Source organism: Hylobates moloch, unplaced genomic scaffold (genome assembly GCF_009828535.3).
Source record: "Hylobates moloch isolate HMO894 unplaced genomic scaffold, HMol_V3 SCAFFOLD_41, whole genome shotgun sequence".
Taxonomy (NCBI): Eukaryota; Metazoa; Chordata; class Mammalia; order Primates; family Hylobatidae; genus Hylobates; species Hylobates moloch.
Window position 1 is genome coordinate 222,001 of NW_026652316.1, and position 27,522 is coordinate 249,522.

A 27,522-nucleotide genomic window follows, 5' to 3' on the forward strand; every position below is an offset into this window, starting at 1 on the left:
GACACGGTGTCCCCCAGGCAGGCCCCTAGAGCTGCATTGCCAACTCAGGGAAGGGGGCTCTGCTCCCTCACTCTTCCCCGGCGCTACGTCAACAGAACTAGATTCAAGGTTAATCAGGCTGCCCCGAAAACTGTTGCCAGATGACAGCCTGGAAGAAGCGGTTGCCAGCTTCTCTCCCTCCCACCCCTGTAAGAGGAGGAAGAGATCTCTGCCTCCCTGTTGAGGGGGAGACTGGCTCCCTGAAACCCACTGCGCCCCTTCCCCTAGTTCGGCCTTGCTGCAGGCACACCCTGGGCGGCTGCACCAGGTCTGCGCACCAGCGGTGACCCCCAGTGGTCAGTGCAGGACTTGAACCTGAGCCGTGGGCATGGCTGCTGCAGACTCATCACTGCAGCCTCAGCCCACAGCCAGTGACTTGGGAAGCCCTGCCGTGTGAGTGGTTTGGGGATTTGATCTTGGTAAAGCTGTTGTTGGCATTTGGAGGTACTTCGTAGGTGCTGATTTTTCCTAATTGAACTGTGGCTGGATCTTGGCCTAAAGGTCCCACTGTCAGCAAATCCGTGTCCACATGCCCAAGAATGAATTCATCATCTTCTAGCCCTAAACTGGCTCCTCCTCCTGATTTCCCTATTTCTATTAATAGCACCGCCACCCTCCAAACCTCCGAGTCATCTTCAGCGGCTCCCCACACTGGGCGGGGTGCCTGATCTTGCCCCTCCCCTCTCCGCAGGTCACCCTTGCATCCCTCTCCTGGACACTCACTCGTAGCCTCTCACCTGCGTCACTGCCATCCTCAACTATGCTGCTGGGTCAGACCTGGGCAGGGGACCCACCCCTCTTCCATTTACTGGCTTCGTGACCCTGGGCAAGTTACTTCAACTCTCTGAGTCTCAGCTTCCTCAGCTGTAATGTGAGGCTAATAATCACAGCCCCCCTCTCACAGGACATTGCATGAATTAAATGATAGGCTGGGTGTGGGGGTTCATGCCTGTAATCCCAGCACTTTGGGAGGCTCCGGTGGGAGGATCACCTGAGGTCAGGAGTTCCAGACCAGCCTGGCCAACATAGTGAAACCCCGTCTCTACTAGAAATACAAAAATTAGCCGTGCCTGTAGTCCCAGCTACTCCGGAGACTGAGGCAGGAGAATCGCTTGAACCTAGGAGGTGGAGGTTGCAGCGAGCTGAGATGTGCCACTGCACTCCAGCTTGGGCGACAGAGCCAGACTCCATCTCAAAATAAAGAAAGAGAAAGAAAGAAAGAAAGAAAGAAAGAAAGAAAGAAAGAAAGAAAGAAAGAAAGAAAGAAAGAATTAAATGATAGAATGGACATGAAGACCCTACCACATAAGAAATGCTCAGTGGGTGTGGATTATTAGAAATCATCCAGTCCAATGCTCCCATTTTATAAGCAGGTGTCTTTACAACATGCTACAAAGCCAGGGACTTGGAAGTTCCTGAAATCTTGAAGCTCCTCCACACCCCTCCTCCACCATCACGGCATTCTAGAACTCAGAACAAAAGGCCAGCTCTTGAGTCCTCTGGGCCCCTTCCTCTGCTTTCAGGGCAGATATGCTTGGGTAAGTGTGGTGGTCACTCAGTCACAGGAAGTATGTTCTGGGATGGGACAACCACAGATGGTATCCAGCCGGCTGAGTCAGGGCCACCCATCTGCAAGGTGATGAGTGAGGCTCGGCACGTGGGCTGGCACAGCTGCCCGCCTCAGGGCACACAGGGGCGTGCTCACATGGCAGCTGTCCAAAAAGGGCAGACGTCTCTGCCTTTGGCAATCCCGCCCTCACCTCCCTCTCCCCACACACGCCGCACCCCAGTCACAGGGTGATCACACAGGGGTCAGAGGAAGGAGGGCAGGCTGATTCAGCCTCTTCCCATCTGGGTCTGCTTCCCTGTGGGCAGGTGTCCTTAATATTCTCTCCATGAATGGGCACCTGGTACCCACAAACTCTTTGAAATTGAAGGTAGGAGCCTCGTTCCAGGATAAGGGTCATATAGCTGTCATCAGATTTCAAAAGGGATTTTATTCCCAAAAAGGCAGTAGGAAGAAAAGCAAGTGGGCTGGGCATGGTGGCTCATGCCTATAATCCCAGCACTTTGGGAGGCCGAGGCAGGTGGATCACCTGAGGTCAGGAGTTCGAGACCAGCCTGGCCAACATGGTGAAACCCCACCTCTACTAAAAATACAAAAATTAGCCAGACGTGGTGGCACGAGCCTGTAATCCCAGCTGCTTGGGAGGCTAAGGCAGGAGAATCACTTGAACTCGGGAAGCAGAGGTTGCAGTGAGCCAAGATCATGCCACTGCACTCCAGCTTGGGCAACACAGTGAGACTCTTGTCTCACAAAAAAATAAATAAATAAATAAATAAAAATAAAAAAAGGAAAGCAAGTGGACAGGCTTTAGAATCGGATGATCCAGGTTCAAACAAGGTCCCATCCTGGAGTCCTCGGCACTTACTATCTACGACAATGGTTCTCAAGTAGGGACGATTTTGCCCCCTAGGAACACGTCTGGAGAAATTGGGTATGCTACTGGCATTTAGTGGGCAGAGGCCAAGGATGCTGCTGTGTATCCTATAATGCACAGGGCAGGCCACACAGCAAAGAAGCACCCAGCCTCACATGTCAGTACTAGTGAGGTTGAGAACCGCTGGTTGAGGTGTCCTGTCAAATGAGGAAATCTGTGCCCCACAGCCGCCTTGGGGATTAAGGGAGGCAATGGATGAGGAACCCAGGACTGGGCCCAGCGCACACTCCACAGTTGCATGGGATTCACCTCTCCTAAGGACTTTTTGGCCTGGGACATGGTAGCTAGTGGGCAAAGGTGGAGTAGGCACATATCTTGGCTTTCATGAGAGAACCTTCTGAAATGATCTTGATGCTCCTGCCCCACCCAGCTCATGGCAGAGTTTCTCTAGAACAATCCCATGCTCACTTATCAACAGGGAAAACCCAGGCATGGTGGCTAACACCTGTAATCCCAGCACTTTGGGAAGCCGAGATAGGAGGATCACTTGAGCTCAGGAGTTTGAGACCAGCCTGGGCAACACGGCGAAACACTGATTCTGCAAAAAAAAAAAAAAAAAAATTAGCTGGGTGTGGTGGTGCGTGCCTGTAGTCCCAGCTGCCTGGAGGGCTGATGTGGGTGGATAGCTCGAGCCTGGGAAGTTGAGGCTGCAGTGAACTATGATTGTGTCACTGCGCTCCAGCCTGGGCGACAGAGGGGAGACCCTGTCCCAAGAAAAAAAAAAAAAGAAAGAAAGAAAAAGTGGGCTCTGGAAGGAGCCAGCCACCTTTGCCCTCTGGGCACTCACCATCTCACCCCTCAGGCTCCAACAGGGTTCCATGTGACCCATCCCCAAGGGGAGAGGAGACTGCGGAGAGGATGGGAGGCAAAGCACCTCCTTCAAGTTCCAGGGAGGCAGGAGGATTTGTTTAGGAGCGGCCCTGTGCAGAAGCAAGGGCATGGCTGACAACACCTTGGGAGATGGTGTGAAGCTGAGTCCAGGAGCCGCCAGCCCTCCCTGCCACTCAGCTCAGCGGTCACTTGGGTAGCTTCAGCCTCAACAGCCATGGGGTCAAGTGTCTCCTCTACAAAAATAATTCCCAAATAAGTCACTGCCTTCACCCCTGGGACTGGCTGGTGCACCCAAATTGGAGTCGCCACCCGGCCCCCTTGAGCATTGCCTTGCTGGCTGATCCAACAGAGGCGGAATTAGCTGATGAGGTTACCACAGCGGCAGGGAACTGACCTGAGGCCGCCTGGAGAGATGGGACCCTGAGGGCCCTTTCCGGCACTACTCACTTGTTGGGTCTGGGGGATTAAAACACACTCCCCCTCTCTGGGTCTCAGTTTAACAGGGAGACCACCACCTTCCAAATCTCAGTGACATGAGGGCGTCAGGCTGGGGGTGGCGCTGAGGCTCCTGCGTCTGTGTCTGGAGACGCAGCTGACTCCCTGACAAGCCCAGACATGCAGCTGTTCCTGCAGAGGAAGCAGCAGGAACGGGGGAAGGGCAGAGCGCTGAGGGAGGGGCAAGAGGGACCCAAGGACACCACAGTGACTGTATGAGCAGAGTCCCAATCTCCAGGTCCCTTCTCCGGGGAAGCACTTTTGTCTTTATTGGAAATTTCCTCCCATGTGACATCTGACCTCTACCTTCTTTTCTACAGATGAGCTCTGCTGCCAGTCCCAGCGGGCTGAGACACTGTGACTGCCCACCTGTCCCCAGGTGTCCCTTCTACACAGCCCCATCCCTTCCCAGGGATGCTCAGTGGCTGCGGCCACCCTTGCTTTCTGCCACTCAGCCCTTGCAGTGGCTCCAAACCCCAAGAGGGGCAGTCTGGGCTGGGGCTCCTGGACTCCCTAAGGCATTATCCCATCCCGCAAGTGCCGGGCCGGGCCCTGAAGGAAAGGGACCGCGGACCCGAAGGCTCCTGCTCACCAGAGGCTCCGCCCAGGGACTCTCACCTCTCCAGCCACTCCAACTCCCCTCCGGCTTTCCTGTCATTTCCCGATGCCACAAACCTTCTGACATCCTCCCTCTTCCCCAGTGAATTTCTTCCCCAGGCTCTTCCCCTACTCAACCGGCTTCACACTGGACATTCCCAGCTGGTAGGCTCTGCCTGTGGCTCTGCACAGGAGGCTGGGCAAGGGTGGAGAAGGCTGGGGGAGCTGTCTCCCATGACCCCAGCGGAGGCGAGAGACAGAAGCTGCTCTGGGACCTGTCGGCTGCAGTTTTGGGCATTCATACCCACCTGAGCATCCTGGAACAGCCCTGAACCTGGGCATCAAAATCCCCAGGCTTGAGAATGGTGAATACTACTATTAGGCGCCCCTTCCTCCAGGCCTGTGCCCACTCCCCTGTGCCCATGGAAGCCATGTAGTCCATGCTGGCTCTGGCTCATGTGGGTGTCCCGACAGAGTGAGGCGGAGGCGGCAAGGGCCCTTTACTCTGTGCACTCCCAGCTCCCCATCCCAGCCAGGGCAGCCTCGACTCTCCTGCCCCCTCGCTGTGCCGTGTGTCAGTTGGCTGGGATCATGCTCTTCCCCCTTCTCCATCAAGAGGATCCAACAGCATCTTGCAGCTAACACTGGGGCGTCGGAGTGAGGGAAACAAACATGGTACCCGCTCTTCTGCCCTAATGTTTAGAATCATGGGGCAGAAAAAGCCTCCTAGAACTCATCTAGCCCAACTGTCATTTTACAGAAAACAGAACAGAGAGAAAACGACCAGCCTAAAGCTCACGGCTACTCAGGGCAGCTGGGACAGGGGTCTGGTTTCCCGGCATGGAGCCCGCAGTGTCTGGATGTGCAGGAACTCGGCACGTCCCCGAGAATTAGCTGCAGAGGTGGCGTGTGGGAGAGGAGGCTGGAGAATAGGCTTGGAGGTTTCGTCCAGGCACACAGATTCTCTCCCCCTAATCCTCAGCCCCTCCTTTTCTCCCTTTCAGCAGCAGTTATAAAATCCAGGAAATAAATGTGGATTGATGGCCTACAAAGGGCTTAGTTAGTGCTGTGACCTGCTGAGTTATGTAACTGCTATTTATTATCGGCCTTGGATGAAGTTTCCATTGAAGCAACTCACTAAGCTGATTCCGTGACATTTCTTTTAGCCTTGTTCAGAAGCAGCAGCCGCAGAAATTCTTCTGAAACTTCAAAGACTAGAAATTGATAGCGTGGATGCTTTTAAAGATTCCCTTCTTTCATCCTTTTTTTACTTTTTCTTTTTTCTTTTTTTTTTGAGATGGAGTCTCGCTCTGTCACCCAGGCTGGAGTGTGGTGATGTGATCTCGGCTCACCGCAACCTCTGCCTTCCAGGTTCAAGTGATCCTCCTGCCTCAACCTCCCAGAATAGCTGGGATTACAGGTGTGCACCACCACACCCGGATAATTTTTGTATTTTTAGTAGAGACAGGGTTTCACCATGTTGGCCAGGCTGGTCTCGAACTGCTGACCTCAGGTGATCTGCCTGCCTCGGAGTCCCAAAGTGCTGGGATTACAGGCGTGAGCCACCATGCCCGGCCCCTTCTTTCATTTGGGTCAATGTTTCTCTCATCCATATCAACCCTGTTCACCTCAGCAACGGTCCCAGGCTTTAGGTCCTTGGGTCCCTGGGCTACGGGCTGCATGGTGGGGGCTGAGAGAAGCTGTTTTCCCTGCTCCTGGCAAAGGAAAGGGGTTGAGAAGAACCCAGGGCTATGAGAATCTGGAGCAGCCAGTGGAAAATGCACAGAATGAAGTCAAGATTCTAGTCCAACCTCTGCTGCCACTGTCGGTCTCAGATTGATTATTAGTGAAGTGAACTGCTTCCCTCAGCTCTACAACTTGACCCTCCGTAGTGCAGCACCCTCCTTGGTCTGGCTTGCTGTCATGCAGGGGTCGCCAGCCCGGTGAGGATGAAGAGGAGGGCTGAGGGGCTGGTAGGCTCTGGGTGCTGGCAAGCGGGAGGGAGGAAGGGTAACACTAACATGGCGCCACCGTGTGTTCAAAGGGGAGCAGAGCTGGGTCTCTCCCCAGCAAGGTAGCTTTCCTCTCCCCAACCCCTTTCCTGCTCTGGGAGTGGAGTGGGTGGTGGCGGAAAGCCAAGGATCCTCCTCATTCATCTTCACCTCTCAGCCGTTCACCTTAGTTGCCAAAGGGGCCCTTGGGAGAAGCTCCCCGAAGGCTCTAATGCCATCCTAAAGTAGACTTTTGGAGACTTCCAAAAGGTTCAAGAGGGAAAAGACCCAGAGGAAGTCTAGGACCCAGAGAACTCAACAGTGTCTCTCTTCCTAATTAAGACACATTCCTCTCATTCGTGTAAGGGTTCATCCCGATGCCTCGGGACGAACTGGTGCGTCAAACAAAGCAGTTTGTATCAAGTGGTGCAGTCTACGTGATTCCCTCCATTAGGGATCTGGGCACGTTTGTGAATATTGGGATCTGGCTGGGCGTGAAGGCTGCTAGTCCACACAACCCAAGTTGCATTGGAAGAGACAGCCCACCCTCAAAGGATGTCACCTTCAACATAGCCTTACAGGGCATCCAAGCCAAGTCCGTGCTTGTCCCCAAGGACAACTACAACTGAGGACTCAGAGAGATGAAATGACTTTTGATGGAGCAGTGGTAGGAAGGGACTAGAATCTACAGTTCTTTTCCTTCTTTTTAAAATAGGTTTTGCTATGTTGCCCAGACAGGTGTCAAACTCCTGGGTTTAAGCAATCCTCCTGCCTTGGCCTCCCAAAGTGCTGGGATTACAGGAGTGAGGCACCATGCCTGGTCTTACTTTTTACTTCTTATTTTTTCGAGACGGGATTTTGCTCTGTCTCCCAGGCTGGAGTACAGTGGCATGATTTTGGTTCACTGCAGCCTCAACCTCCTGGGCTCAAACGATCCTCTCACCTCAGTCTCCTGAGTAGCTGAAACTACAGGTGCATGACACTATGCCCGGCACATTTTTAAATTTTTTTTTTTTAGAGATGGGAGTCTCACTTTGTTGCCCAGGCTGGTCTTGAACTCCTGAGCTCAGGCGATCCTCCTGCCTTAGCCTCCCCAAATGCTGGGATTATAGGCATGAGCCAGCCACCGGGCCTGGCCCCAAAACCTACAGTTTCCACCATGACTTGGTCTTTGAGATGCTCACTTCCAGCTCACATCTTAAAACACCAGAGGGGTCTTTGGGAAGAAACGGCTGTCACTGTGGGGTCCCAGAAACATGGCTTTAATATGGGTGGGAAGGTCTGATAAACCCTCAATCGAGTGAAGCCCAGGACTGGGACTTTAAATCAGCCAAGGCCTGCTTAGAGGCATCTGCCCAGTTTCTGCTCTTCTCCAGCTAGGCTCCTCTAGGAAGGATCAATGTTTGAGATGTCTGTAAGAATCACATGCCAGATTTCTGCTCCTAGTTCCGTATGAACAGCCCCAGGCAAACTCTCCAAGACAGAAATGTAGACGGCATACACAGTAAAAGCCTGCTTGCTCAGAAGCGTATCAGGCCAAAATGCACCAACAGGCAAACAGCTGAAAATGCTCTCCTGGATTTGGAACTCAAACCCACTGTCACTGGTCTGGGGCTGGCCAAAGGCAGGGGAAAGTCAGCTTGATGAGAAAGAACAGCAGGAAAATAAATCGAGGCCTCTGTGGGGGAAGGATACAAGTATCTGTTAACTGTTGAGTAATACGTCTTTACGTGATCTCATTGGTTCTTTCCAACAATCCTGTGAATGAGAGACCATTATGACAATACAACTGATGAGGAAATTCAAGTTCCTGAAACACCATTCCACTCTCTTTGGGTATCTCTGTACCTGAGACGTCCTGCAAAAAATCTTAATCCCACTTCATATTAAAGCCATGTTTCAGGAATCCCAAGGTGACAGCCCTTTCTCCCAAAGACCCCTCTGGTGTGATATATGAGCCAGAATTTTGCATTCTTGCTTAGAAGGAGGGATGCTAAGCTTTTTAATCATGTAGAAAAGCATACGACCATCCTTGTCACTGTTCCACATCATTGTACATCTGATGACGCTAATATCTTATTTGGTCCTTTTTGTCTGCTCTACCCACTTATATGCAGTGACTGTGAGTTTAATTATTGTCACAAAGCATTATGAGCAACAGATACTGAATAAATGTTTTGATGACATCTGAAAATGTGAAATTTACCACTCTTTCATGCTTCAATATGCCCCTCGATGTGCCTGCATAGGAATGAAATTAACTCTTAGATGTAAAAGAGAGTATGAATTATCTTGTCTTTAATTTTCACAGAATACTCCTTTTCCTTAAAATGGGGAGGTGGGGTGGGACAACAGAGAACAGTATTCCCCAAAAGGTCCAATAAGCCCAACTGACCCCTGCTTCCTAACACAGTTCTGTTAGGACAGACATGGCCTGGAACACTGGTAAATAGAATAAAGAATATTCTGCATTCAACAGGACTTGCGGGCAGTTTTTGTTTTTACCAAATTACAAAGTAGATGCCATACCTACATCATTTGTTCAACTACTGCTTCTAATATGCAGCCACAACACTTGATCATGTCACCGTTTCCACATCTGCTTTCCTTGACTAGCCCAATCTCCTTGAGAGTGTCATAGTCATCTTCAGACACCTGGCATCTAGGAACCTCAAGTCTGCTACTGAGTGCCTGGCAGGGCCAGGTGGCAAGAACCCTTGGGAGTGTTACTCTTCCGACAGTAAGGAAACTGTGAGTGAAGGGTCACAAAACTGGGAAACAGGAGACCCAGGATTGAAACCCAAGTCTCCTGATTTGAGATGTGGCACTTGCCCCAACACACCTGCAGTGGCCTCCAGTGTTCAGTTGTTGTTGTACCACCCACTGGGCACCTGAGCCTTTACTTGTCTCAGTCGGACCTTGCCAATGGGCGAGACCACACCTGTGGTTAGGCCTCTGGATCAACTGAAAGCCGTAACATTCTAAAAAGGGGGTTTCCATGAAGATCAACTGTGAATTTATGGGCTAAATACTTCAGAAAAAACTATCAGATGTTATGCAAATGCAAGCTAGGCATGATAACAACTAAATGGTTATGGCTTTTTCTAGAAAAAAAAAAAAAAATCAGGAAATAGCCCTGACACGTGAATACAGACTAACGGGAAATAAAATATTTCCTTTAAGCTTTTAATGTAGCAATTAACTTCCCACCTCCCTTCCCAAAGCACTGGAATGACAGGTGTGAGCCACCGTGCCCAGCCTGAGTTCCTCTTGGGCAGATGTTCCCAATGGGAGGATCAGAATCACCTGGTAATTGTTTCCCCACGTTCCCCAATAGAGTCTGATATTCTTGAGAGGAGAGAAAAAGAAAAAAAACGTTTATTCTGTGAATAGCTCCAGGGGTGATTCTGGACATGCCTCTCTCTCCCAGCTTAGCTGAGAACTGTAGCTTCTAAGTGAAGTCACTGTCCCCATGGAGCCGGGGCTTATTTGGTCCACTTCTCCTTTGGTACTTCAAATCAAATTATAACTTTTTGTTTTGTTTTGGAGACAGGCTCAACCTCCCCAGGGCTCAGGTGATCCTCCCACCTCAGCCTCCCAAGTAGCTGGGACTACAAGTCCACACCACCATACTCAGCTAATTTTTAAAATTTTTTGTAGAGATGGGGTCTCACCATGTTGCCCAGGCTGGTCTCGAACTCCCGGCCTCAAGTGATCTGCCTGCTTCAGCCTCCCAAAGTGCTGAAATAACAGGTGTGAGCCACTGCACCCAGCTCCGTAACTCCTTTATGTCTGTGGGTGGGAGTGAATGTTCTGTGGTTAAAAGCAAGGAGCTAAACTATCTGGCTTCTTTTGTACAGTGTCATTCTGATAAATTGGAAATTCTAATTAATCCAATCCTACCCACCGGCTATCGGGGCCTCATGAGGGACTGGGCGACCATGGACTCGCAAGCAGGAGGGGTCCTTACCTGTATAGACAACAACCAGGCAATCAGAGCCAGGGCCACAGAACCAGGGAGGGTAAGAGCTAGGATTTTTTTAGATTACCTGACTAAACCACCCTGCGTTTTAACACATGAGAAAACAAAGGTCCAAATACGTTAGAGTTGCATGCTTCAACCTCTGCTACATATCACACTTACCTACTACTCTTTACAGACGCCTGGGCCCGGACCCCACAGGAAGGTCCGATTCCACAGCCCTGTGTGAGGGACTCCGGGATACTATGTTAAAGTGATTTACTAGGGTCACAGCCAGGGTTATACAGCCTTCTTTCACACCATACCACTATGTCTTTCTAAAGAAAACGAGTTTAAAGCAAAATTGTATCAATTACTCAATATTTAAGGCATTCTGAGAAGTCCCCTAACTATAAAACCTTTCCTAATAAATTGGCTGCTGCTGAAGATTAAGTCCAGGCCCCTTGTGATCTCCAGGCTTTCATGCCTACACTGAGTCTGAGGGATCGGGGGCTGGTTAAGGAAGAGCCTGGGGGCTGAAGCAGTTTCTCCCCACTAGTCTGAAAGATAGTTCTTCCACAAGGGGGACACTGCAGACTACCGTTCCAGTGATGAGGCGGGTGCTCCTGCCCTGTTCCCCAGGGACTAAGGGGCAGGCAGGGTAAGGTCCTATAAAGACTAGGAATGAGCCGGCCTAGTCATTGTATTCTAGGGCATCCAACCTCACTGAACAGATGACTATGCCTTCACCTGGTGAACGGTCCTATTAACCTGCCAACTGGGGCAACTTTTACTATCACGTTAAAACCCCACGTTTCTTGAAGGCACAAACAAAACCCACTGGATGAGACTAAATCTCACTGCACTGAATCTGGAGTCACATTGTGCTGCCACGTGATCAGTTTTCTAATCATTCTTCCTTCCCAAGTCTCGCCCCAGCAAATGGATCACAAATAAGCACACGGTGTTAGAATTACATTACGACCTGCCTCTTCTTATCGAATAATTTGGCAAATAGTATGCCTTGGTATCACGTGTGGGCTGCTACTCAGGGATCCCACATTTCTCCGAAGCCCTCTTGTCTATTCTCGTATCTCACCTGAACACGTGAGCCAAGCTGACCAGCATGAGTGTTCCCCACTGCTCACCTTTAGCTGGTGCCAAATGGCAACAGTCCTGACCCTCAGGAATGACATGTGTGATAGGGAAGATTACTGGACTTGCAAATAAAAACCAAGTTCAGATCCCTAGGAAAGGTAAAAACAAAACAAAACACACTAGACCTCATACATGTTCATATACATATTTATATATATTTCATGTACAAAGTTACATTCCGAACCCCAGGGATTCCATAATAGAAATAAATACTGAAATAACTACATTGCTAAATGAGCTCTTTGCTCATAGAAATGAAGCTCAGCCTCTAAGAGACAGCAAGTGGGACATTCTAGAACCCATTTTTCAGATTATAGAGGCAAGTAAAATTCTGATAGAATGTCTTGGACAAAAAACGAATTTGGAACATAAAATGGTTAAGATATATTCAATAGAGAAATGTATGACAAAATTAATAAAACTTAATATTTTAAGAGAAAAGACAGACATTTAGTGTTACAGAATAACATAACCCTGTTAGAAAAGCATTTATGATTTCCACATTTAATTTTCTCTTCTACTTTTCCCATGTTACAAAGTGGGACCAAATGAGTCCCTTTCTGAACATGATCAATTAAGAAGAGCCCTAAATCTGGTTGAGTCCTTTGGTAACAGTCATAATACTCACAAGGAAATAAATATTCAGTTCCATGGCATTTGCAAGACACATGTTCTTTAGGACAGTTAATATTATGAGACATCTGTTTTATTTTGTTACTAAGGCAGCCTATGTTAAAGGGTCTAGTCTCAAATGTAGGAAGACCTTTACAAGAAATGAACAATACAGTAACTGAAAGAATTGATTTTAACCTTTTCTATGCAAACACAATCTGAAAAGTTATGTGCTGCATATTGTGCTCAAAATGTTTTACACTCTCCACAAGCTGCAATTAAGAGATTCATTCCTATTTTTAAAATTTAGATCCACATGGGTTAGAGAAAAATACTCTCAAAAGTGAGTTCCTAGAGAATATTATCCCTTTGCCTCACAGAGATTTTAACCTGCATTTAAGAGTAAGTATTAGGTTGAGGCATATGACATTGTCACTTTTGCAGATCAGCAATGGTTGAACATTGGCAATTTCATATGGTTCAACCTTGCACATGACCCAAGTGCAAAAAAAGCAGAAACCTTCAAGTATCCCTTATTTCTTCCAATAGGGGTACACTTTTTTTGTACGGTGAGATCAACCCAAAGTACACAAGCCTCTTCTCTCCCTTGATGTGGTAGCTACAGGCAGTTACATTCCTTTGCTGCTTGTGAGAAGCTTACATTTTGGCATTTTCTTCCAAAAGTTACCACGTTGACCAAAGTAAACATTACAAGAATATGAACTTGTTATTGGGGGAAAGGGGAAGTGAAGCAATCTGTAGAAAATATTTAACCGAAATTACAAACATAAGGACAAGCCTTTAAAGCAAATTATACAGGCATTTTTGTCTTCTCTCTGGTCCCTACAGTTAATTAACAGGGCCACAGATAATCTGACATCTTTAGATAAAACAACTACACACCTATATTACTTAAGTTAAAGCCAGTAAGTTAAACAAAAAGCAATTACAATCATTTTACATGTTTGTATTTTTCATCTTTAACTCCTGATTTCCTAAATTACATTCAGTCATACAAACATGGCTGAACAACAGCAAATGGGATCTGACTCTGGGATGTTTACTTCTTGGGATTAAAACTCCCAAACACTTTGGTGTCTCTTTCTTGTGAATCTATACAACATTTCCAATAAATGTTTAATAATGATTTTTTAAAAGATATTGCCAAAAATGGCTCAGATTTAAGATGAAATAAAAATATAGCAAACAAGCTATGGAAAAGTAGCCTACGTTTTGGTGCCCTGCAAAAAAGTGACTAAGTAGCCCAAGCAAAAAATTATTCTTTTAATACAGCTTTTACCAAAACAGTTTTACATGAGTGGCTACAATTTTATTGTGTACACAATGTGCTTATAGTCACATGTGGCCCAATGGATCCAAATGCCTCCTCTGGCTCATGAAATCCCATATACTTCACAATCTAGCCTAATCATGTATATGCATAAAAGCCACTGGTATAATTTTTACAGACATCTTTGTATAATAGTCCAGAAAAAAAAAAAAATCAGTGGTACTTAAGAATGCTTAGACAATTTGACATCTACGTTTGCTTTCTTCTCTTTTCAGTAGTCCTTCTGATGATTGGGGGCCTTTATCCCATAGGTTTATACTGTTAAAACAATACATAAAATTACATTTAGCTTTGCTTCGGCCCAGCGCGGGGGCTCACGCCTGTAATTCAAGCACTTTGGGAGGCCAAGGCGGGTGGATCATCTGAGGTCAGGAGTTTGAGACCAGCCTGGCCAATGTGGTGAAACCCTGTCTCTACTAAAAATACAAAAATTAGCTGGGCAGGGTGGCACACACCTGTAATCCCAGCTACTTGGGAGGGTGAGGCAGGAGAACTACTTGAACCTGGGAGGTGGAGGTTGCAGCAAGCTGAGATCGCGCCACTGCATTCCAGCCTGGGCAACAGAGCCAGACTCCGTCTCAAAAAAAAAAAAAAAAATCATATTTAGCTTTGTCTAGAGTAATAGATAAAAAAGGGTAAATCACACATTTTCAAGAAGCTTGAGAGGGAAAAAATTGCAGCATCATGGTTTTAAAAAACTTATTAAGCAAGAAAATCAGTGAAATCCAGACTTTAATCTATTTTTTGCTTGTTTTTCTGTTTTGAGACAGGGTCTTGCTCCGTCACCCAGACTGGAGTGCAGTGGTGCTATCAAGGCTCACTGCTATCTCCAACTCCTGGGCCCAGGTCATCCTCCCACCTCAGCCTCCCAAGTAGCCGGGACTATAGGCATGTGCCACCACACCCAGCTAATTTATTTTGGGTTTTTTTTTTTGGTAGAGACAGGGTTTCACCATGTTGCCCAGGCTGGTCTTGAACTCCTGGGCTCAAGCAATCCACCTGCCTCAGCCTCCCAAAGTGTTGGGATTACAGGCGTGAGCCACCGCGCCCAACCTATTTTTTTTTTTTTTTTTAATGGGCATTGTGAATGAAAATACGTAATGTCAACCTTTACTTTATGGTATCTTAGCTTTGTCTTCTTCCCCTTCATAGTTTTTCCCTTTGAGCATAACCCTTCAAGCTCAAAAGGGCACAAAAGCTAAAATGTTATTCACGTACAAAATACCAAGTATATAGCTGTTCTGCAGTTTGATACGGAACAAAAGAAAATAACTTTTCTAATTAAATCCCTCATTCTGCACTTAGGCCAGACTCCACCCCCACTACAGTTTTACTTGTATTAACAGGTTAAGAGCAATCTAGGAACATTTGGCAAACAAGTACATTTTTTACGTGGAAAACACTCAATCAACATCACCATTCTCTGGTACAAGAAATACAAAACACATTTCCTTTAAAAAATCCTCCCAGTGCTGAAGTATCTTCTAAGCTTCCCAGAGTATGTTCTAAGCTTTATAAATAATAAATCTTTCAGACATGTCAGTATGAAAATGAGACTGGTCTCAAAAAAAACCCATCACAATATTCAGAGAAGTAGGCCTCATAAACTTTAGAGCTCTAATAAGTCAGAAACAGGAAACGTTTATTTAAATAGTGTAGTCTTAATTTCTTTAATATAAAACCCCCCCAAATCTGATGAAAACAAAGTTTTATATACCATATAAACAAGATTTGTCAGATTTGAAAGTGAAAGTTAAAGTAATTTACAGTTAGCTTTTAACCCTCTCGGGACATTTAGATACATCCTGATAATCCATCTTATATTAGTGTGTGTCAATTTTACAATACACTGGGGAAAACTCGGCTATTGTATTTAATGGTACAGTTTCATTTATCAAGTGTTTCCCATTAATTCCATTATTAGTGACAGCTAACAAGTGACCCCATCAAATGAAGTGAATGACATTAGGCTGTGGCAGAGTGAACCACATCTGGATTGCTTTCTATAACTCACCAGTTTGCAGGAAGTAAACATTCTTTGATTTGTTCATAATATACTGAATTTACCTATAACACTGGTGCAGTAAAACAGCTAGTTCCTCTGTATTGTTATGGTAGAACGGATTTTGTAATATAAAGGTAACAGGAAAAAATGCTCACACGTTATGTGGTGAAACTTATCTCACAAAAGAGCATTAAGTAAAAGGACGGAGGGAAAATAAACCATGCAGAAGAGATGGCTTCCCCATCCCCACCTGTTCCCTGTGGGCTCACTCGCTGCCATACATCACTTGCCACACTATCAAGTGACTCCTTTCTGCTTTGGTGACAGAAGGTTCAAGTGGAAGATCCTCTCCAAGAAGTTCTGATTCTCCACCTTCATCACCTAGTGAATGATAAGAAGACTCAAGTTAGGCTGAGCACAGAAAATACAGAACTCTGTGAGTCAGCTGTAATGCTCGTGGTTAGTCCATGAACAAGATACCCAAAACTTGTCTGACTTTCACTGGAGAGTAAACAGTAAAAGAAATACTATGAGTCAGAATCCTCACCCATATTCACCCAAGCCACTGCTTGACTTCAGAAAAGGTTAATTCATTTTTCAGACTGTATTTATAAAATTGAGTTCACTATACTACGTTGAAAAGCCATCCCAATATGTCTGCATACTGATGGTACCAGACACGGGAAGCTAAGAAGGCCATTCTGTGTTCATACAAAATGAAGAGTCTACTCTCACTTATTTCAAATTAAGAACTGAGAATAGTGTTATAAAATGCGTGAGCACAGGTACAGAGCAAACTAACTAAATCCAAATAACTCACACTTATTATCAATGACAGGTGTAACGTTCTCCAATAGAAAATACTTGACACAAGCATATGGAAATTAAAATAATTAGCCTGCAGCACTGCAGATGGCAGATTCACCAGCTACTGGGTTTTTCTTCCAATGATTTTCAAGTTTAGGATAGGTTACGAATTAACAGTGTATGATGGAAAAGAAGAAACAAAGAGGTTGGGGTAGCAGCCAAGATACGGGTTCTTCTGCATCGCGGCTGAGTGAATGTGATCCATGGTGTCCTGATCAGACACTGGCTTCCAAGGCCCAGTCTGGGGTACACCACACTCCTCTCCATAAGACCCAGTGCAGGGCATACCATACTTCTCGATACAAGCTTGCATCAATTGTATTTGCTGTCACAGAGCAGGGTTATTTTGGCACAACCCAGTGAAAAGTTGTCTAGTGGGATGGATTCTTCAGCAGAATCCTAAAAACATATACACCACAGGACCTAAAGATATATTCCACTGATCTAACAGAATTTTGTAATGTGCCCCATGTGAATTTCAGCTGGACAAAAGAAAATATTGATACTGTTGACTAGAAACAACAGAAGAGAAAAAACCCTAAACATCTGATTTTTCTCTGCAGGCCAAACTTTCCCTTACCCAGCCCTGTAATGGCCTTTTCACAGCAATATCAAACTAGAGAGAGGAGAACACTCAGTTCAACCTCCCATCTCTGAACTGAAACATAACCAGGTGGTTAAAAGGTAAAAAAAATAAGTTTGGCTCTTAAATTTTAAAAAATTTCAATGAAAAAAATTAACTGGCTGAAACAAAAGGCCGTCGGCATTTCTTTTCTGAGTTGTTTTGAAGATTTTACCTGTAAGAAAATTATCCTGTCTGCTAGGGTCTCTACAGCCTAAGTTTTAAATTTAAATCATTAAAAATATGGGACTGTTAGAATCAATTTCTCACTGTTAAAATATTACAGGAAATGAAAAAGGAAATGGACCCCCAAAAAAGATCAAATTCGATTTTTTGCAACAGTATATTCACTATTAAAATTAGCCTATGCTAAAGACAAGTCTGTTTTTCAGGCTGGAAATAACTAGAGATACTGCCAAACCTGGTTAAGCAATTTTTGTTCTATTTTCAGGATCCACAATGGAAGGAATTTTTAGTGGAAATGGAAAAACCACATAGAGATTTTATTAACAAACTCCTCAGTACGGTTCCAACTGTCATACTGCACTCCAAGACAAAGTTACAAAAATCACCCCAGCCAAGTGGAGTCCCTAACAATTCCTCTCATAAAAGGGAATTCAACAATAGTCAATTATTCAAAACACTTTGAAATGACTCCATTCCTGCTGACATCCCTGGAATCAATTTCTAAAGTTAACACTAACAGCCTTCCCCTCTTACAAGTGTCAACAAACTTTTTGCATCAGATATTGGTGACACTAATCACATTTGTCACATTGTCATTTAAATGACCCTAACTTTTTTTATTCCTTTACAGATTTCATATCTAAAGTATTTGTTACTGATCTACATTATTACATTCTCTCAAACTACCTAGTGCCTTATGTCTGGGAACTTTTTAAAGCACTGAGATTTTAGGCGAGTCCAAGGGATCAATTTATTTATAGCAAATAAGCTGGGTGTGGTGCCTCACGCCTGTAATCCCAGGACTTTGGGAGGCTGAGGCAGGTGGACTGTTTGAGGCCAGGAGTTCGAGACCAGCCTGGCCAACATGGTGAAATCCCGTCTCTACTAAAAATACAAAAATTAACGAGGCGTGGTGGCACATGCCTGAAATCCCAGCTATTCGGGAGGCTGAGGCATGAGAATCGCTTGAACCTGGGAGGTGGAGGCTGCAGTGAGCCAAGATTGTGCCACTGCACTCCAGCCTGAGTGACAGAGTGTGAGACTTGTCTCAAAAAAGAAAAATTATAGCAAATAAATAAACTTATATTTGTACAGTGTCTTACAATTTACAAAGCACTACTCTTTCACGAGCATCAGTTCTCCATGTTTTCTTTGTACCTCTCTGGCCATTCCTTCTCAGATCCCTCCATAAGCTCTAATGATCTTTAAATGGAGGATGAATTCAGGGTTCTATCCTGGAACCTTTCCTTTTTCTTTCTTTTCTTTTTTTGAGATGGAGTCTCACTCTGTCACCCAGGCTGGAGTGCAGTGGTGTGATCTCGGCTCACTGCAACCTCCACCTCCCGGGTTCAAGCGATTCTCCTGCCTCAGCCTCCTGAATAGCTGGGATTACAGGTACATGGCATCACGCTCAGCTAATTTTTGTATTTTTATTAGAGACTGGGTTTAGCCACTGGAACCTTTTCTTTTTAGCTCCTTGGGTGAACTCACCAACCCTCATAGCTTTTAATACCACTCCATGCTGACAGCCCCCAAATCCCTCCCTCCTAAGATAGAGGACCTGTATATTCAGAAGCCCAGTGGAAATTTCCCACCTAAATCACCACTATGCTCTTCAAGATCAACAAGATCAGCACTGGACTCCTCTTTCCCTCCCTCCAGACCTGCTTCTCCTGTTGACAGTCCTGAGCTCTATGGCCCACTCCCTCCTTCCCCACATTCCCATCATGCTTCTTATCTGTTCCACTGTTACTACCTTTCTTGGGCATTCACTTGTTCCCAACTCATTTCCCTAGGTCTAGTCTTGAACCTCCAGTCCATCCTTCACACAACTCTAATCACATTGCTCCTGTAGTTCTCTTTTGCTTGAAAGATAAAGTACAATCTTCTTAATCTGGTATGTAAAGGCCTCCCATACTCCAGTCCCTCCCTCCCTTTTGACAAGAAATTCATACTTTCTTCTACTCCACACTCTTGTCATTTTAAAATAGCTTTTCTTCCATTAAGATGGTTTCATATCTCTAAACCTTTGGCCAAGCTATCCTCTTACCTCGGAGTGCCAATCCCTGGTCCTCCCCACCCCATTCCCCAACCTGACCATTTACACTAAGACTATGCAGTGCTGAGTCACCTCAAGCATCACTTCTTGACTTCCTTCTCTCCCTACCCTTGGAAAGAACTGACTACTCACCACCAGAGCATCAGTAACATTTTAATTTATTAACATGTCTCTATCTCTGCACTGTTCTATAATCTATTAGACGAAGGCTTTGTCTGATTTGTTTCTGCATCTCCAGTTTAAGAATGACAGGTACACAGTAGGTGCTCAATTAATGTTTGTTAGGTGAGAAAATGAACAAATGAAGTTGTTTAAGAAATATTTTTATTTCTCCATTTTGCCAGTTAGAAAACTGAGGCTCTAAGAGGTGGAATGACTTGTCCAAGGCCTTCTGACCTTAAATCTTATGCTTTTCACATAAAACTTCACATTGACCACATCCTGCTATTTCTAATGCTCCTTTCAAACAAATACATTTTGGTATGAAAAGAAATACCAAGGGCTGGATGCAGTGGCTCGGGCTTGTAGTCCCAGCTGGGAGGCCGAGGCACACGGATCACTTGAGGTCAGGAGTTTGAGAATAGCCTGGCCAACATGGTGAAACCTTGTCTCTACTAAAAATACAAAAACTAGCCAGGTGTGGTGGTGCATGTCTGTAATTCCAGCTACCTGGGAGGCTGAGGCAGGAGAATCACTTGAACCTGGAGGCAGAGACTGCAGTGAGCTGAGATCATGCCACTGCACTCCAGCCTGGGTGACAGAGTGAGACTTCATCTCAAAAAAAAAAAAAAAAAAAGAAATACCAAAAAGAAAAAAAACAAAAAACAAAAACCCACAAAATCCTTTCGTATGTAAAGAGCTCAAAGAGAACCTCTTATAAATCATTATCAGAGTGGTTTCTTACTTACTTTGGGAGAAAGCCCAAGTCATAGCACACAGTGCAAACTGAGCACCCAGAACCAATGACATACCCATTCGGAAGTCGATGTAGCCCTCTCCTCCACTGATGACAAGCATAGACTTCAAGGGCGTCTGACTACCAGGCTCCTGTGCAGATGGCCCTGCTTTGTCACCTGTCAGATCCGTGCCACTACTGCTACTTTGTGGGCTGATGACTTGACCTGTTTTATACAGAAACAAAAGTGAATACTACTTATCACAGAAGGGAGGCTGTTTTTTTTTTTTTTTTAAATATTTTTAGAGTTAAACAAAAAGGTAAATATATTCTAATAACCAAATACTGGGGAAGCTAGAAGGCTCTGCATGATCAGAAAACATTTACATGAAGGTTTTAAGAACCCGATTTGAGGCCAGGCATGGTGGCTCACGCCTTTGAGAGGCCGAAGTGGGAGAATCACTTGAGGCCAGGAGATTGGGACCAGCCTGGCAAATATAGTAAGGCCTCATCTGTACAAAAAAAGTTAGCCGGGAATGGTGGTGTATGCCTGTAGTCCTGGCTTCTTGGGAGACTGATGCAGAAAGATCACTTGAGCCCAGTTCAATGTTGCAGTAAGCTGTGATGTGCCACTGTACTCCAGCCTAGGCAACAGAGCAAGACCTTGTCTCTAAAAAATAAATAAACAAACAAAAACCAATTTGAAAATCTAAGTAAAGCAATTTTGTAACAAAGCAGGAATAGGCCCCAAATCCAATATGAGATATATGCATGGCAAGGTGGGTCTTAGCTGCCTGCTTCAAACCACTTTTTTTTTTTTTTGAGATGGAGTCTTGCTCTGTCGCCCAGGCTGGAGTGCAGTGGCACAATCTTGGCTCACTGCAACCTCCACCTCCCGGGTTCAAGCGATTCACCTGCCTCAGCCTCCTGAGTGGCTGGGACTACAGGAGTGTGCAACCATGCCAGGCTAACTTTTTGTATTTTCAGTAGAGACAGGGTTTCACCATGTTAGCCAGGATGGTCTCAATCTCCTGACCTCATGATCTGCCTGCCTCGGCCTCCCATAGTGCTGGGATTACAGGCGTGAGCCACCGCACCCAGCCCAAACTACTTTATTTATTTATTTATTTATTTACTTATTTTTGAGACAGAGTTTCACTCTTGTTGCCCAGGTTGGAGTGCAATGGCGCAATCTCGGCTCACTGCAACCCCGCCTCTGGGGTTCAAACAATTCTCTTGCCTCAGCCTCCCGAGTAGTTGCGATTACAGGTGCTGCCACCACACCTGGCTAATTTTTGTATTTTAGTAGAGATGGGGTTTCACCATGTTTATCAGGCTGGTCTCGAACTCCTGACCTTGTGATCCACCCACCTAGGCCTCCCAAAGTGCTGGGATTACAGTACAGGCATGAGACACTGTGCCCGGTCTCTTAAAAATTTTTAATGAAGTCTTGCTATGTTTGCCCAGGCTGGTCTGAAACTCCTGGGCTCAAGTGATCCTCCTGCCTTGACTTCCAAGTTGTGGAATTATAGGTGTGAGCCACCATGCACAGCCTACCTGCTTCAAACTATTATAGTCTAAATCTTTTGATCTGAGAGACAGTGGAAAAACGTCTCTCCCTTGAAAAGGAATGTGCTTATTTGTGTAAGAGACTGAGAAAAGTCTTCAACTTAAGCCCTATGAGTTTGCATAGTCATAATTAACATTCAAATCTATTTCAAATCTATGGCTTTCCTCTCATATTTAAGGAAAGTACAGGTTATTTTTAATTTAGATTATGCAAACAAAATTACTAGTAAATGTGCTGTTTGTTCTAAAGCTTAAGTTCTAAGGTAGAATCCTTGAGTGTGAAATAATAGAAACCTTTAAATATTATTCACACTATGAACAAATGAACAATCTCTAAGCCATCCCTCTTAGCAAGATTTAATTGTGGGATATTTTTTTCCTCATCAGAATCTGCTGTTCTTTGGTCAAACTACACAGACTGCGCCTCCAGGAGCTAGCTGGACAGTCATTAATGTGACACACTGTAACAAAATTAATGTATATTGAAAGTGGATAAGATAGCCTGACGTATCCCCACAGGGATTCGTTCATGCATTACTCAATTATACTTTGGAAGAAATCAAGCATGCCAGAAATGACTTCTGTTGGTAGACGAGTTAGTTCTGCCACAGAAGCAAGAGCACAGTGGTATTACTGATAAGGCCAACCAGAATGGTTTAATCTTTAGGGCCAACTGGCCTCACAACAACCATGTTGCTAATTCCACTTTTAGATTTATACCCAACAGAAAATTCTTGGCCGGGCGCGGTGGCTCACGCTTGTAATCCCAGCACTTTAGGAGGCCGAGGCGGGCGGATCACGAGGTCAGAAGATCGAGACCACAGTGAAACCCCGTCTCTACTAAAAATACAAAAAATTAGCCGGGCATGGTGGCGGGTGCCTGTAGTCCCAGCTACTCGGAGAGGCTGAGGCAGGAGAATGGCGTGAACCCGGGAGGCGGAGCTTGCAGTGAGCCGAGACGGCGCCACTGCACTCCAGCCTGGGCGACAGAGCGAGACTCCGTCTCAAAAAAAAAAAAAAAAAAAGAAAATTCTTGCACATGCACACAAGAAGGTCTGCTTCAGTATTGTTTTTAATAGTGAAAAAAGAAAGGGAAGAAGCCTAGAGGTCCATAAACAGAAGAATGAATAAAATGTAGCACTTTTATTCAGTTATGATACCAGTTAAATGAATAAACTAAATTGTTATGTATGAACATTGATAAATCTCAAAAAATGAGAAGCAAGTCGTAGAAGCATACATATGAAACACAACATTTAACATATAAAGTCCAAAACCACAAAACAATCATACATTGTTTATAAATACATTCAAACACAGCAAAAATACAAAAACAGGGGCAAGAGGATTTGCATCGACTTCAAGATAGTGGTTACCAATGGAGAGGAAAAGGAGACGAGAATGGGATTAGAGAGGGATACAAAGGAGATTTAAAGGGAACTCTGTGATATTTCATTTTTTTTAAGCAAGAGAAACACTGTTACCAGCAATCCCATTTCTAGGAAGGAAATGACTATACAAATATATAAAACGTACAAATGAGGTTTCAGAAAGCTCATTATCACTGTTGTTAAGAATAACTGAATAATTGCTTAGGGTACCATATGCCAGCCCTTGCCCCATGTACATATAATCATTTAATCTTTGGAAGACCCTTGGGAAAATAAGTACGATGAGTAATTTGACGTGTTAGCTTGATACCCAGATATTTGGTCAAACACCAGTCTAGATATCATTGTGAGTCTTTTTTAGATGTGATTAACATTTAAAACAATAGACTTTGAGTAAAGTAGATTATGCGCCACAGTGTGGGTGGGCCTCATCTGACCAGTTGAAAGCCTTAGAAGAAAAAGACTGAGGGATCCCGAGGAAAGAGAAACGTTGCCTCCAGACTGCTTTCAGATTTGGACTGCAACATCCACTCTTCCCGGGGTCCCCAGCCTGCCAGCCTGCCCTGCAGATTTCAGACCTGCCAGTCCCCACAATTGTGTGACCCAATTTCTTATAGTATCTCTCTCTTCACACGCATATACACATGCATCCTATTGGTTCTGTTTCTCTGGAGAACCCTGACTAATATACTACATCACACAGTTAGTTGGTGGAGCAAAGTCAGATTTGAACTTCGTCTAGCTTCTAAACTTGCCTCTTATGGGAAAAAAAAATTCAAAACATGTGTCCTGCTTACAGATGGTCAGTGACATCATTTTAGTATTGTCAGTGGATAATTTGTCATTTTTCACTGGACATCATCACTTCCACCTTTTTTCTGGGTGGTGCTTTATAGCTCCCAGTAGCATTTTCATAACAAATGAAGTAGGCAGAGCAGATATTAATCACATCCACCTAGGACTGAGGAAATGAGTCTCTGAGGTTAAGTGACTTGCTCGAGGTTAGTGGCAGAGACACAGGGCCCAGACCCCCAGGCCTCCCAGTCCACTGCTTTTTACTATTAAGCTGCCAAAGGTACCAGAGTGCATTCTCTCTTCCTCCATGCAGCCTTGATGATAGAAGCTTCTTTCTAGTGATTTCTCTTATTAGGTCAAGATCATTTTTGGCAATCCACGATGATAAAATAATACTACTGCTTTTCAAAAGTAAGCAAGTCTCCTCAAGAAAAATCAACAAATTTGTCTTTGGGGGTGGGAGAGATATTCCAAAATAACTTCATTCAAGTATCCCTATAGCACCTTACTCACACCTCCACTACAGAACTTCCTTCGCATATATTAAAATTACCTGCAATTCGAGTACTTAGCCTTAGACTATTAGGTAGTGGAACCAAGAGATGACAGAAGAGAGACAATTACATGGAACATCTCATCAGAATAATCTAACATACCTGGGACTGCCACAAAGAATTTCACAGCATCCCGGTGCCCATGGAAGCAAAGCTGTGCATGTGCCATTGAACAATAGGGTATAAATGTCCCTGGAGTCACTTTATCGCTGTTTTCATCACCATATACACGGATTACACTTCCAGGACGATTTCCTGGTACACCTGAGGTTTTATTTGCTGCAACAGAAAAACCAAATACCAAATATTTTCCCCTAGAAAATAGTAATGAATGTAAGAGGTTACTGGTTAATCCGTATGATATTATCTAAAAGCTACAGCCAGTTGAGATAAAACAAGGATGGCAATGCCAATTCAAGACAAAGCTGGGAAAAAAAGAGATACAGCATGCTAGTTATTTTTAAGTACCTCAGTAAATGGAGTAGGGGATTTTGCCAGTCTAGCAATAAGTAAGCTTATTTTTTAAACACATCTATTCATTTAAAAAATAATTTTAGTTAAAAAAAAAATTTGAATCTTAGTTGTTTCTTGTTTTGTTTTTAATGCCAATGTTAGAAAACTAACCATTATACAGTTTAAAGTAAATGGGTATATTTGCAAATAAAGTCTTTCTTTATAGTTTATCTTCTGATTTTCCTCCCTCGCAGTAAGAATATTTCCCTTGAGGGGGCTGGTAAAAAGCTGTGCTTACAAGAATCCAGCCACTACAATAGAGTGGCTTTTATTGATCCCAGACTGATGGTGTGCTGCGTACTGTAAAAGACCAGACTCACAAAACATCCCCATTCCATGGGCAAGTAAGTAAATGAAAGAAATACGATCGGTAACAAGAGTAAACCATGTAAATTAATGACAGCTTTAAGAGATGTTTCATGTTTATACTCGAAGGCAAACAAAGTCTGAAAGAAAGTTCAGCTGCAACAAAAGATGATAAATAGACTAAGCTGCTGAGCAGTTTGGTGGCCATGTAACATACAAACAACAAAAAAAGACACCTGCTGCGATGCAGTGACTGCAAGTGGATAACATTTAGGAACATTCAAGAGGGTATTCTAGAGGAGTGGTAACAGCCTTACAGTGGCTATTAGAAGCCAGGAAGAAGAGTTTGGTTCAGAATCTGCACTTACCCCTCAGCCCCAGTAAACGTCCCTGGTGGAGGATTACGGCTAAAGTGAGAAAGGAGGAAAGGGGACATGGAGAGGTGCACGACAGGGAGGAGAGAATTACTGTGAGCCACCACTCTCAGCGTCTTCTATCTGGTAAACCTGGTGCTCAAAGCTCCTAACGAAAATAACAAGATCCCACTTGGCATAATACCAAGTAATACATAAAGTTCTTCCCAAGGCTTCTATAGAATCTCTGCTCAAAAAGGAAAATCTGATTTGTGGTGGTGGTTTTTTTTTTAAATAATAAAGCAATTTTAGTGAATCTGAATCAAAACACTAAGAACTCAATGTGTAGCATTTCCTAAATGCTAAAATTTCTCCTTTATTTCTCTGTGTGTGTGTTTTAAAAAAGAAATCCTGTTCCAATAACTATGCTAAAATGAAGCTCTTACAAATAACTGAAATGAACTCTAGGGGATCCTGGAATCTCTTAGGATATAAGGAGAGGTCTAAATATGATTTATAAGTAACTGCAGAAAAGACAGGTGGGATTGAAACCTTGCTTTCTTTTAAAGGCTTCTGAAATACCTTCTAGTCTTTCTCCCTCCTCTGGCCTGAAAAAAGGTAGGGTGATTTTGAAGTGTATATTCATTAATGTATTTTATAGACTTACAATATTTGCTTTTAAACCATTCCCTGCCATGAATTTTGCAACAAAAAACATTTACTTAATGGATGATTAATGTAATGGAACATCATATGAGAAACACACAAGGTATATTTTATTCATAAAAACAATAAATCACATTCTTTTAAAATAGAAGATAGAAGGAAAGGCTTGCTGAACTCCTGAGAAACTTCTTCCACAACTTTTTTTAAACCTCAAATAAGACAAATGGAATATACTAAACTATCTGCTAAGGAGATACGAAAAACTAGGATGAATGCTAGGTACTGTTTTTGGATAATGGTATAATAAGGCTTAAGAAAAATGGACTTTAACTTTTATTTCAAAGATGAAATAGGACTGTGATTCCTGAACTGTGAAAACGTTTTCACAATGAAAAACTTTTAATTATGAGTATTGGTCTTGATACATGAAAACTTATTTTCCTAGAATTTATAAGTTTCATTGAGTGAAGTAACAATAGCTAGATCTTTGCCATCACTGACTTCTGAGCTAACACAGATTTGAATTTCAGACATAATTATTTCCTATAATTCGCCTATTTGTCCCATGGCAGTTATCTAAAAATATACTTACTTTCTGTCAATGGGATGGAGATAATGACACCATTTCCTGTCCCCACCCACAAACGATTACAAGACACCATAAGAGCTGTGATTCTCACAAAAGAGAAGCCCAGTTTTCCAGTACCTGTAAAGAAAGGAGGGAATACTTTATTGAGAAACTAAAGCAGACAGTGTGTTACATTCCAAGTTCCTTAGAAGCAGCAGGATTACAAAAAAAGAAAAAAAAAAAGGAAAGAAGTAGTAGCAGGATTGATACAACAAAGAGGAAAGGTGACTAGAGCTAGATGGATGTTTCCTGAAGGTTCACATCGAAGTAAGCTTTTATTGGGGTTTATTGTCTATCTGACAATTCAGGGTTAATGGAAAAAGAAAAGCCTAAAAGTGGGTAACATAACATTATTAGTTAGAAGAAAAGTACACAGGAAATAGGGTACATCAGGAACTGTGACACAGGATTTACTTAGGGAACTGTAAAACCAAACCAACACATAAAACAAAAAACCCCAACAGAAAACAGTGAAACTGGCAGGGCACGGTGGCTCACTCCTGTAGATCCTAGCATTTTGGAGGTCAAGGTGGGATGACTGCTTGATCCCAGGAGTTTGAGACCAACCTAGGCAACA

At 44.2% G+C, this 27,522-nt stretch overlaps 1 protein-coding gene across 14 annotated transcripts in view; it reads right to left on the reverse strand.

Annotated features, from left to right (window-relative positions):
• Positions 1 to 11,706: 11,706 nt before the first annotated feature.
• LOC116463547 (C-Jun-amino-terminal kinase-interacting protein 4) overlaps positions 11,707 to 27,522 on the reverse strand; it is a 165,344-nt gene continuing 149,528 nt past the window's right edge. For 8 of the 14 annotated variants that reach the window (XM_032146680.2, XM_032146686.2, XM_058434712.1 and 5 more), the window contains 5 exons: positions 26,910 to 27,023; positions 25,667 to 25,705; positions 24,582 to 24,758; positions 20,247 to 20,396; positions 11,707 to 15,922 (listed from right to left, as the gene is read on the reverse strand). In XM_032146680.2, coding sequence (XP_032002571.1) covers positions 15,807 to 15,922; positions 20,247 to 20,396; positions 24,582 to 24,758; positions 25,667 to 25,705; positions 26,910 to 27,023 — 596 coding nt within the window. In that variant the 3' untranslated portion in view covers positions 11,707 to 15,806. The remainder of the gene's footprint in view (positions 15,923 to 20,246; positions 20,397 to 24,581; positions 24,759 to 25,666; positions 25,706 to 26,909; positions 27,024 to 27,522) is intronic. The other 6 variants (XM_032146685.2, XM_058434711.1, XM_032146687.2 and 3 more) reach the window with 2 other exon arrangements.